Genomic DNA, 13,472 nt, shown 5'->3' with positions numbered 1-13,472 from the left:
AATTGTTCCAGAAAATTTTTTTATTTTTCCAGTTCCAATATGATTTCATGAACCTATAGCCTAAACCTAAACATTTTCCCCAACAGGCTCAAATTCCTGTCCAAAATTCATCCCTTCCTGCACACCTGGCTGCAAAAAGATATGACAATAAAAAGACTGGCAGGTTTTTGAAGTTGACGCAATGGCAGGAAAATTTGTGTATTGTTCCTACAGTTCTACAAGCAACAAATCACACTACAAGTAGAAATACACTCTGAAAATGTTAATCAACGGTGTTAATCATTTTTATATTTCCAGAGGCAGTTGCACATTGTGTTCATGTTTTGTCAATGTTTGTTAATGCCATAAATAATGTTAGTTATAGGACGCAAAGCAAAGCGTGATTGAGAAATAGAATGCTTGAGATGTGATTTGAATTATGACTGAACATATGGCCTTAGTGCTTTCGGGAAAGGTAACCAGAATCAGTAATCCAATCTCCACATCGTCCTTTGCCTACCTTCACAGCCCCGCTCCACCTGTCCTGTAGTGCTCAGTGCGTCTGACAGCAGGTCCGGCAAACGGCCGTTTAAGTCCACAGACGCCAGGCAGCCCTGAAAGCCCTCTTTAGAGTGCACCAGCTTCGGTAGGTCCTTATACATATCTTTAGACACTCCTCCAACATACAGGTCACCTACAGAGTGAAGGACAGCGGTCTCAGACTGACATACTGTAGTGCAAAGAAAGCTGTCATTCTTGTAACGTTTGAAACTCATTAAAGTTTTTAAATCTATCAAGGTGCTGCCCTCTGGTGGCGGAGTGCAAAATGTACTCCTGTACAAATCAGATACAATCAATTGAATCGAATCTGATCCAAAAAAGTAGAAAATGATTAGAAAGGAAAAAGAACGGTGCAATTATGTTAAGTGAATGATAACCCCTACCTTTCAGATCCAAGTTCTTAGCCCCCATAGTGGTTTGTGTGGTGATCTTGGTATCGATCTTGACTGTGTGTAAGTTGTTGGTGTCGCGTGAGATCATCACGTTATGCCAGTGATTGTCATTGAGAGGTGTGTTAGAATTGCCTTTGATGAGGTGAGCACCGTTTCCCAGGTCGGAAACATAATGCATGTAACTGTTTGGTACAGAGAGAAGAAAAGAAACACAAACTGTTCAAGCACAGGGTGGGAAATAAAATAACAGTTACTATGTATCAGTGCACCATTTATTAGTGAGACCATGGCTTTTGATTCTACATCAATATAATAATTGTAAATTTTGATTTTATATTTAATACTTCAAATGTTATTGTTCCATTCTAGTAGTAACAGTTCATACACAAGGACTTCTATTGCAGTTGCTACACATAATATAAGGCTATTAGTAAATGCATTTTAAAAGCATGCTGTTATTTTTCTGATAATCATATAATCACTAATATGGCGAAGCTTTGTTTGGAGATATTTTTTAACATTTATGGAAGAAGCCAGCACTTTGCAATATTCAGTGTTTTCCACCATGGGTCTTCAGGACACAGAACTTTCTGGTTTCTCTATAACATGTCTCTGTAAAGGCTGTGTTTTTGTTGGATTGATTTTAAAAGAAAAAGGGAAAAAAGAGGATATTATTGTTTATTGCTGCTACACTGTAAGCAATAACAGAAACAACTTGTCTTGTGGACATTCTAGAAGACTGAATGTATCTGTGAATTGTTCAAAAGCATGATGTGTTGTTCAAATAATAAACGTAAAAAATGAGAGTAATAACATTTCAGGGTGTGCTATTTTAGGAAAATGATCCACTTTGGGGTGCTAACGGCATCACATCACACCAGGATGGATTTTTTTTTCAATAACAGCATGGCCTGAAGTGTGTTATTCATTACATATCTTATTTATATCTCAATTATTTGCAATAAAAGAGCGTTGATGGCAATAGCAACAATGACGAGTCAAATATTACTATTAATTAGATAAGAAAAGTAACAATGTTCTTTGGAAAAAAAAATGTTTTCCTTTTTTTCACTCTAGGACAGTCATACAGAGAGAATGGGGTGGTGGGGGGTATAGGGAAAGTGTTGTTAATGTTTTCCTTTCAAGTGCAGTTCACCTAGCAAGCAGCAGAGGGCTCTAAAAAGTGAAAATTGCTCCTTTAAGGCAGACGATTTAAATGTGAACAGGATCTGTATGTCCCATGCATCAGAGCATTATTAATGGACTGTTCATCAGTACTGAGGAAAGCAGCCCTTACCCTTTAACCAGTTCCACCACAATGAAGTCATTGCCGTCTCCTCGGTTGTAGAGGATTAGTCCATCAGGGGAAGTGGTCTTGAACTGGAGGAATAGGTGCATGGAGTAGTAGGCCTGCAGTGTTGGTAGGGTCACGTAACTGGTGCGAGACTTGAAGGTCACCGGGTCTGCCACGATGCTCTTGTAGCCAATCATGGCATTTAGCTCACAGTAGTCAATGTCCCCATTCTTACACAGGTCGATATAGGACATGCCATTGAAGGACAGACCCTGCAGGTGCCCGATGAAGTTTGAAGGAACAGCAGGCATGTAGAGCTTTTCTGTAACGATGCCCGTCTCGATGTTATGGAACTCTAGCTGAGTGTGGTCGCCTGTAATTTGGCCTTCAGAGGCAGACGAATCAGATGAGAGGTTTAGAGAAGGACAGAGGAAAAGTGAGTCAATGTGAAGAATGTGAAAAATGCAAAGCGAGCTAGTACGATCTAGTGGGAGAGAAGAAAGCACTTTAATATTTTATAAATATCTTTTAAACCTGCCAGGAGGGACTGCACTCACTCTTAAATCAGGAAGGTTATGCAAATTTAATGCATTCCCTGAGTTCCACACTCCAAATGCATTGAATGTTGAAGAAATTTTCTTTATACCCAGAAGGCATTATATACAAGCTAGTGCAATTACTGAACAAGAAAAAATTACATTGCATCAGCTGTAAAATATATATATTTTAAATATCCTATCTTTGTATGGTGATCAGCCATTTTTGTGTGTGTGTGTGTGTGTGTGTGTGTGTGTGTGTGTGTGTGTGTGTGATGAGGGGATGACGTGTACCTTCTGAGGGCTGCAGGTCATCCACTGTAAGCTTCAGATTTTTCCCCCTTCTGACCACACGGACTGTGTGCCATTCATTATCATTCAGGTTCTGACCCGCAAAGATGGTCTCAGGGCCTTTACCTACAACATAGTCCCATACATCCATTACCAACAAGCAGAGTGGGAGAGACGGAGGGATGGGGTAATGAAAGCAAAAGAGCTATAAATAATGTGGAGTAACAGAGAGAGAGTGAGAGAGAGCGTGAGAGAGAGAGAGAGAGCAAAATAAAAAGAGAGAGTTTAAGAAAAGAAAGAAGAGTAAGAAAAAGTGATCATATTTAGGAACAGCGCAGAGTTAAACATCGCAAAATCACTCCTTAGCTCTCTTCCACCACATTCACACACACATCCAAAACTGCAGTGATACTGAAAAGACATAACTATTTCACTTAAACAACCCATTTCTGTCCTGATATACTGCCCTATTTTTAAAGATCTGAGTAAAACAAAAGCAGAGCAGATACCACTGGCGCTAACAGACAGCATGTCCAATATCGACGTCCACCAGAGCAACGCTTCACCTTTCAGCCACTAGATGGAGACACACAACAAGTCTTCTCTCCTCTCTCCCACAGGAACCTGTCCAACATCTCAAGCTCAAGGCAAAAGATAGCTTGCTGCATATTCATCTGGCATCCCTTCGATTCCCGAGTGTTTAAGGCTGCACATTCAAAACCCACGGAGTGTAAACTTCATTTGAGAAAGCAATTTCTCACTCATCCAGACCCCACCTTATCCCACAAAGACATGCTGCAGAGCAAGCGCACTTGACGCTCGAGCTTCCGTTGGCTGTTGTTGCTCATCACTTGGCTGGGAGCTATGAGGGCATGATGTCATTGTCAGAGCTGCCCGAAGCACGTCTCATTCGATAACAGGTAAAAAAGAGGTGCCATTAAAGAACTGCCAGGCTCGCTATCGATTTCCCATCCCTCCCTGCTCTCAATTACTGTGAATCCAGATCAGGCGGCCATGAATCAGTCCGGGGGTGGGGGTGGGGTGTTAGGGGGTGTCCCAGAGCTCCCTCTAAAGGAACTTTTTGCACTTTACATCTTAAAGAAGGAACTGATGATATAAAAAATTCTACCTCAAAGCATCATTGTGCTACAAGTGACAATGTCTATATCGCTTTACACACGGACAGTGACAACTATATCAGACCATTTGGCCACGATGCCATTGGTGATTAATATATAGGTAGCCCAAAAAATGCAGCTGACACCAAAAGTTTTTTTTTCCCAGCTTGATGAAACACCTTGTTGCCATGAAAGTAGGGCAGATGACCATGTGTCTGGTCACTTTTCTTCCTCTCCTCCAATATGGAGGAAAAGGGCAGAGTTAAATAAGAGAGTGGCTCTCCAAGCTGGTTAGAACATTTTGACAGGCCACAGGGAGAGTGCACACAGACACACACACACACACACACACACACACACGCGCGCGCGCGCACACACACACACACACACACACTTGTCTTTCTATTCCCTTATGAGGACCTTCTACACTGCAAAAAAAAATGCTGAAAATATCTTGAATATGGCCACATTTATACATCCATCCATTTTCCATACCGCTTATCCTATACAGGGTCACAGGGGTACTACACAGGGGGCACAAGCAGACAATTTGGAAATGGCAATCAGCCTACAATGCATGTCTTTGGCCTGGTGGAGGAAACCAGAGTGCCCCGAGGAAACCCCTGAAGCACAAGGAACAAGTAAACTCCACACATGCAGGGCAGACGTGAGATTTGAACCCCCAACCCTGGAGGTGCGAGCGTCAGATTATTCTGCTTCTTTCTAGAAATAAATGCCTGCCAACAGAACAACACTATAACAGGAAACACTACAGTAGATCAATTTGATTCTATTAAAGATATTGTTACATGCTAAGATGTCAGTTCTTGCAGTGTGCCGACATAATTATTAATGCAGCTAATTACATGCCTGCCAGTAAATATAACCCTAACCTTAACCTCAATGACCAAAATAAAAGCTTTTGGCATTTTTACTATTTAAAATAAAAGCTTCATTTTTATTATTATTATTTTTTTAAAAAGAAAACCCAAACGAAGCAGGTATAAAACAGCTATTTTGACTACATTGTACAATCTGCCACAAAGGATTCAGTGACCTCGCACTACAGGACATCATTAGCTGAACCGTATTTATGAGATTTGCAGAGGTGGAGAAATTTGCTTCATTAAAAAAGGATTAACGTCCCTGATTTACAGGGAGTCTAAATTTCTGCATGTGCTACAAACCAGAGGAAGTTAACAGCGATAAATAACTTAAACATAAAACCTACAGGCTCATACCAATAAACCCCAGCATTTCACTTATTCCTATAAAACCACATTTTATAGAGATGAACTAAAAGGCTGTAAAATCAGGACGACCCACCGTTTTTCAGCGTCTGTTGTAAATGTCATTGTGCCAGATATGAGGCTCTAACAAGTCAAAATATAGCCTGGTTCAGCTGAGAGCATGCACTGACCCGAACATTTCTAAATAAATAACTTTCATCATGCTGTCACTCAGTACACATTAATAACCGATGAGCTGATGTGACAGCCTTCTGCAGCACACTGTCACTCTGGGGGTAGTCACATTCCCTAATTGGCATCATCTTGCCCTGCAAACCATAAACACACATGTTCATACTTACGCACTACTGGAGACAATGAAAGAAAATATACAACACAGAAGGATAAAGTGGATAAAGTGTTCAAAATCTCTGCATCGTTTATTCCTAAGCATAATAAATACTAAAACATATGGGTTTTTTTTTTTTTTTTTTTTGCTTTTGAGATTTTGAGTTCATACAAAATGAAGTCTTGGTCTCGCAAATGTAATCTACACTTAAGGAGAAAACAAGGGGGTGCGTTATTATTTAAAATGTCACCAGAGTGCTGGTCAATGCTGAATTTTGATTGGTCAGATTGGTGTTGATGAATTTTTAATAACAGTTGCTTTAACAGTATTGTTAATGTCTTCAGGGTGGAGGACTTTGTGGTTTCTTTGTAATATGACAAGTTTCTTTTTATCTGATTATCTTTGAGAGAGGAAAAAAAACTGTTATAAAAACACAGGAGAACAGGAATTAACTTGCTTTGTGGACTTTCGACAGTAAATGGAACTATAAATGGATAAAAATGATGACAAATTTTTTTAACAAATAAAAAAATGATAATTGTTGATATACTACCGTGGTATAAGACGAATAAGGCCATTCAGGACATGCTGTTTTTGGAAAAATCATCAATTCCGCTTCATGTTCATGGATTATTTTCCTATAACGGCCTACTTTGCTGCGTTTTATTTTGTACCTAATACCGTATGTCCTAATTCTAATAAGTCAGTGGGTTTCTATACTCATTAATTATCCTAATTAAAACGAACAGCAAAATGGCTGCTGAGCTTGTGAACGGTTTCAAAAGCGTGGGATAATGTTCCACATTTTTCGTAATAAAATACAGCAACACCAATTTACTAACAAATTGCCTCATATCACAACATCATTTCAGCAGCTTCCTGTGCGACTTTCAAATCGAACTCACAGAGCGCACATTAGTGTCAACCTCTTTCTTAAGATAAAAGATAAAGTGTCAGCAGGGGAGGAGTAGTGAGAGTGTTTTCCATCACTGATGTGTTTATTACACAGAGGCCTCAGACGCTGCATCTCTATCTCTTGCCTGTGTTCCCTGCAGTTTTCCTGAAAGCATGCACACCTCGCTCTGTCAGCCCTTCCTCCTCGACTCTGCACTCTCTTCCCTCACACTGCACTTCAGCACATTTCTGTGTAATTATCTCCCAAGGTACTGTGCCGCATGGGTGGACATCTGTGGACGAAGGAGACGTGGAGCACCCTGACAGCTTCCCCATAAACCAGAGGGATGCTCCACTAAGGAACTGACGCCCCAAGACTGCTCAATTCTCAGCTCTGAAATGTGGCCTGGATCCAGGGGCTAAAAACTCTACGCAACGCTACCTCCCATGGGATCATGGGAAATGTTCTAGGAAAATGTTCAAGGAAATATTAGTTAGTTAAAGGAAGCTTTCTGTAGTGGTAGTTTGTTAATTATTATTATTATTATTTTTTGGAATAATGTTATTAGTCCTGGGTGGTGAAGAGTTCAAGAAATATTCATGACAAACACTGAAGGATTCACCGAAGGCTGCACACGTCTTACATATGGATGAAGAATGGAAATTTCTGTTGCACCAATTGATTTACTGCTACTAGAAACTGGTTCTCGGAAAAACAAAACATTGGCTAGTTTATCATAGTGGTGTGTTGCATCACATTTACAAACTGCAGGCTTGTAGACTAAAGACAGTCCTTCCAGGATTTCGCGATGGCAGAAATAAACACAGAATCAAGCAAACTCTGCAATATTCGGAGGAGCTTTCAATTTTTCAAAATTACCAGAGATTTTCCGTAGATTTGGGCCAAGACGCATCACGTGAAAATCACAACACACATTTAAGCCAAAGCCCTCTTCGAACATCGCGCAGAATAATTCCGTGCTATTGCAATTTCGCCCATTCAAGTAGATTTCGCAAAAAAGACACAAAAAACTCCACAAGTTGCATTGCAAAAATTTTTAAATGTCGCAGCAAAATCCAGCATTTTTGGCCACAATAATCGCAAATAAACTCGACAACAAGAAATCCTGTACAGATTATAATGTGGATTAAGGAAACAAATCCTCTCTCTAACACTATCGCTACAGGACGGGGTCATTATTGTGATACAAGTCAAAATTTTGACATATTTTGTAACGAGTCATGATTTCGGAAAGCAGTGGCATCTAAGGGTGTTCTCCTGTCTTGTATTCCCAGGATCTGGACCAGGATAAACTAGTTACTAAACAAGAATGAAGCCAAGATTTTAGAAATGTACACACTGCTGTCTGAAACAGAAGATACCTTTTTTCTCCTACTTCACTTGCTTTCCATCTCTCCATTTACTTTTTCAATCCTACATACGTATCTGAACATCTGGATGTTCATTTATTTCAAATATATTGTCAGCACTACAAAAAAAATAATAATAATTGTCTTACCAAGGGGAAATATCATGAATATAGTCAAATGATCTAGTATTTCCTATTACAAGATTACAATAACCCAAAGATATGTTTATTAAACCCATTCCTAGTCATTCTTATTCATTTCAAGCTTGAAATAATCTTGTTCTATTGCCAGATAATTTTGCACATTTTAAGCATTTATTTCTAGAAAGAAGATAAACTATTTGCCAATAGATATAGATACTTTCAATAAATAAATAAACAAATAAATAAATAAATACTGGATAGATTCGACTATATTCAGTAGGTTTTTAAGAAATATTAACATAGCAGGTTTTCATTCTTGCATTATTCATAGCATAAATTACCAATGGACTCTAAACTGTGCAACAGTAAAGCATTTGCCCTGTTGTTGCGAGGCTGAGAGTATGTACCATGGGGATGCTAGATCTCTGAGTTTATATACAGTATACAGAATAGGACAGTTAGCAGATTAACTGTTCTGCAGTATGTCACATGGCTTCATTTGCCCTCACCTCACACTCCTAGCTTGATAGGTGTTGTGCAATAGGGAAGCCTCAGCTACTATACATGTTTAAAAATATATGGGCTAGATAATAATAGTATAGGTATGCCTATAACAAATTTCTCTTAGTAACACAGGCTTCTTAACAACTGATATTGCGAGATATGTTTTCAATTTTCAAACAAAGTCCTCCCAACTAATCAAACATACCCATTTAGTTTATTTTATTTATGTCTTCAAGCTATATAGTGCCTTTCTAACACCCAAGGTCACGTTACAGATGGGTTTGTAACGCAATTTAACATAAAAATAGTACCGCAAGCAAGACAATGTGGGGCTTTGAAAATAATAAAATCTTATATTGAAATATTTAGGATCTATTTAGCAGCACTTTAATTACAACCTGCTGGTGCAACGATCCCCCGAACAAAACACTGGAAACAGTTGGATGCCGGATGGCTCAGTTTTAAGGGACAAACTGTTATTTCACTGGATGGCAACAGATTAAAGTGTCAGTCATTACGACAGGAGGTTTCGGGTTCAGTGCCCAGGCAACTGCTGCATGAACAAAGTTAGTGATTCTGCTCAGAATTGAGCATCGCTGAGACAAATTGGGTTAATGCCACAGTGATGGAGCAGCATCCTGGTGAGGGGACATAATTATATGACCATCTGTTCTAGCGCTCAGAGAGCAGGAGCTTCTAAAATGCTTCCTGCAAAATAGCCTTTTAATACTTTCCTCAAAGGATATGCTCTGAGAAGTGAACACAATCACACACTACATATCGAGCAGGAAGCAGTGGCAAAACATAAAGTGCTTGAACATGCAACACTGACACACAAGCACACATTTCCCGTTCCCCTGCGTGTCACTTGCGAGCCCTGTGAGTGCCAGCACTCTCTCCTCTGTCTAGCGCACTATTTGCATTACAAATGAAACACGAGCTACACTGCTGCATATTTATGAGCGCGGCCATTCCAGTAAGTGGCAACGCTGTTGCATATTTATAGAGGAGGTTGTTCCAGTGAAATGAGGTTCTTCTGAATTCACATGAATCCCTCATTTGAGGAGAAGGATGCTCCAAACACATCTAAATGTCGTCCACTTGTCATCCATGAATGTGTACTGCACATTAAATCAGCAGCCTTCAGTTCATTCAATCTATTTGAGTGTGTATGCATGTGTACTTTTATGTGGCAGCGCTTCTTTTACTTTGAAGACATCATAATGAAAGGAGCATGCAGTTTTGTGAGGAATGTGTGAAAATGTGGCAAAAATGTGGCTTTTATTTAAAAATGTAATGGCACACAAAATGTTTGGCTAGCGTACCTCGATATAGGTCAAAGACTAAAAGAGTTCAGTTGTTCATATTCTTAAACACATGCCACAGACCTTAATCTGTACTGTTATTGTCTTAACTGAATTGGACTTTTTCTGTTTGAAGTATTTGATAGAACTGTAGTAAGAACTGGAATACAGGTCGTTACACTGAATGACAATTCTACACTTCTGTAGGTGATGTGGGTTTTTTTCCTGTGAAGAAGTTTACAGGACAGAGAGTTAAGAGTGAAATGATATAGTATAATATTTTCTCAGGCAGCGATATTACCCACTGCGCAACCTGTAGAATATTCAAATGCAAATCATTTTTCATAAAATGGACAGCCTTACAAACACCCCGTCTTTGATGAATATACACTTTTATAGAAATATTCTTCCTAACAGTTGATAGTGAAATGTTCTGAAATAGGGATCTACGTAGAACATTTAAGGCTTTCCCTTCGATTTGACCCGCGAGTGCTCTGCATTTGTACATTTATATATTTTTCACAATAACAAAATTACGTATTAATCAATAAAACTAAAGCAATAAAGCTGTTAAAATTAAGCCATTGAAGTGTCTATAGAATACTACAATCTTTGTCCTTTATATTCCTTAGCAAACAAACCATTGAGTAATGGAAATGCATTGTGAATATTATTAATAATACATTCATTATTATTATTATTATCATTATTATTATTGTTATTATTATTATCATTATTCATTGAACAATTGATTTTATCATATTGGCATATTATTACAAGCATAAAGCCACTCAAGGGCTTTGCGTTATGCCTAAGAACATTTTTAACTGTGATACAATCAGTGTAATGCATGCCCTCTCATTGCTTACGGCTTTAATAAGACCTGTGTGTGTGTGTGTGTGTGTGTGCATCTGTTTACCGATGTGTGAGTTTGTTAGTGTGAGCAAACATTGTGAGCATGTCATTGCCTTCGACTGTTTGCACAGAAGTGTTGCTTAGTCTAACGAAGGCATCTGGGTCTCTCTCAGTGTGTGTGTGTGTGTGTGCGCGCGCTCCCCTGCCTGCACAGGGAGGGAAGAGAAGGACACAGTCAGCCCCATGAGAAAGCTCAGCTGTGTCCTAGTCTTGGGCGTTCTCATCAGGTTAATGCGGATCACTGAATTATTGTTACATTAACCGTTGTAGAATCAGTGTGGGGTCAGGGGCACTCCACTGACGTGAAGCACCACACCACCACACGCTTCTCTGTGCTACACTGCGTCGTAAATAACATTCGTTTAATTCACATCAAGTTTTCTTCTCAGGGTAAAGATGCTGCATTTAAATGTCCTGAAAAGTATAGAGCATAGTATAGAGCTCCTATAAAGCATGTTGTCAGACTTATAAACATGACAGGACATACAGTATAGGTAGGAGAATTTAAATAGGAGAACACACCAAAGTGAAAAAAAATAAAAATACAGTGAATGTAAAATCAGGTAAGATTATTTTCTCTATTAAGATATCCACATCCAGTGATTTAAAAAGGTCATATCCATGAAGCCTGAGAAGCTTTTGATTGGTTGAGGAAAGCAGGCTCAGCTATAGGAGAAAAAAAAAAAAGTGTGAATGCTGTTGTTACTATGCAACACAAAAAAGAGATATTTTTGAAGGCCATGTTTAACAACTGCATCGTGGCTTTTAGAAAAAGATGGAGGCTGATTATTACCTTTACTCCCAATGTGAATGAGCCATGCCAAAATGAGTCACTCAAACACTGAGATGTGAGGAAACAAACACGCGTACACACACACACACAGGCGCGTGCATGCTTTTTTTGTGAGACTCATGACACACCTGCTAATTACCCAGAGCCCTTAAGAGAACACACATCAACCTAAGCTGAGCAAATCAGCAAGTCACTGAATTCAAAATGGAAATTCGGAAAAGAGCAAGGAAACCATGAAAGCTTGTCTATCACATTGCACCATTCTTTTTTTTCCCCTCGGTTTTTTTGCTTTGCAATCTATCCGTTGGCCGTGTCCCGCTCTGCTGTGAGGTTAATGAGAATACAAAAAACACCTCAGCATCAGCAGCTCTGCCTCTCCTTCCCTGCTTTGAAATGAGAAAAAAAAAAAAACAACTCATCCCTTTAAGTACAATGGGAATGAGGGAGAAGAAGAGATAAAAAAGAGAGAGGGGGTAAAAAAGGGGAGAATGACGGAAAGCTGGAGGCAGAGTTAAGGAGGATTTGAGAAGAGGTTCTCAGTAGAAATGATCTGCGTGAAGGTGTGGGAACTGCTGCAAGCTGGAGTGCGATCTGTGAAGGAGACGCTTAATCACGGCTCTTCATAGCCACAGCTAGCTTCATTTCTCCCACTGCTTTAAAATGGCTGCCAGAGAGCTGCAGGCTACACGCAAACACACACACACACACACACACACACACACACACACACACAAACGGTGCTACCTGACAGCAATCTAGCTTAAGCTCTACGTCACTGAACCCTGGTGGACATGATAGCTACTATACCATACCCCCCCCCACCCCACCCCACACACACACACACCTCACACATTTTCATAAATAAATTCATTAATTTGTTCATGTTTCACACATTTCATCATATTTCATTCAGCATTATAGAAGCAGAGCTAGAGGAAAGAGGGTTAAGGAAGAGAGTCACTTACTGGTAGTACAGTTAATCCTGATACAGTCTAGATGGGGAAGAACAGACAAGATGTAAATTCAGCCTTCAAGGTTATGACTGCAGACATCCATTACAACACACTGTCCACAAACTGGGGACAGACACACAAACGGAGTGGACTGGAGAGCATCTGTCCCACTGATCAGACACATATTTTCTCTCTCTATCACTCTCTCCTCTCTGCCTCCCACGTCGAGATAATGAACTCCAGGTGGAGGGAACACACTCTCACATGCTGTCTCGGATGCTCATAAATATTCATATCCTCGCTGATCTGTAATATATTTAGAATTAGGCAAATTTGGCAAGTATAGAAATATGATTATATTCCGGATCCATATGAGTCCAGAACTCCTGAATATTCAAAAGACGGCTGATTAATTTCTCAGCTCAGAAAAAGGCCGAGGCAGAAGTGAGGAAGAGAGAAAGGAAGGGAGAATCTGGTCAGCGTAACAGCATGCCCTCACTACCGGCGCTTCTGCTGCTCCAGTATGCACATATGTTAAAAACACATTTCCCTTTAATGAGCAAAAGAAGACAAATTTAATGTGGAAAAGGGCTGATAAATAGGACAGAGTGGGAAGACTTGTGCTTGTCCAGGCACACTGCAGCAGAGAGCTGGAGCGTGTCCACCGTCAAGCTAAGCCTCTTGGGAGTGGAGCTGAATTCAGAATGCTTTTCTGGGCATAAAAAAACAAAAACAAAAAAACAAAACCAAAAAACAAACAAAAAAAAAACACTTGCAAACTCTTGCAAAAAAGTCTGCTTTTTCATCGCACATGTAAACAGTGCCATGCTTACGAGCAAATATTTA

The 13,472-nt window shown here is 39.7% G+C and overlaps 1 protein-coding gene across 11 annotated transcripts in view; it reads right to left on the bottom strand.

Annotated features, from left to right (window-relative positions):
* The window catches only part of nrxn1a (neurexin 1a), a 170,320-nt gene that overhangs the window by 56,090 nt on the left and 100,758 nt on the right, over positions 1 to 13,472 (bottom strand). For 10 of the 11 annotated variants that reach the window (XM_017484124.3, XM_053685086.1, XM_053685089.1 and 7 more), the window contains 5 exons: positions 12,639 to 12,665; positions 3,057 to 3,179; positions 2,230 to 2,611; positions 924 to 1,114; positions 500 to 673 (listed from right to left, as the gene is read on the bottom strand). In XM_017484124.3, coding sequence (XP_017339613.1) covers positions 500 to 673; positions 924 to 1,114; positions 2,230 to 2,611; positions 3,057 to 3,179; positions 12,639 to 12,665 — 897 coding nt within the window. The remainder of the gene's footprint in view (positions 1 to 499; positions 674 to 923; positions 1,115 to 2,229; positions 2,612 to 3,056; positions 3,180 to 12,638; positions 12,666 to 13,472) is intronic. The other variant, XM_053685088.1, reaches the window with a different exon arrangement.

This window comes from Ictalurus punctatus, chromosome 13 (genome assembly GCF_001660625.3).
Source record: "Ictalurus punctatus breed USDA103 chromosome 13, Coco_2.0, whole genome shotgun sequence".
NCBI lineage: Eukaryota > Metazoa > Chordata > Actinopteri > Siluriformes > Ictaluridae > Ictalurus > Ictalurus punctatus.
This window is presented reverse-complemented; position numbering and strand designations above follow the sequence as displayed.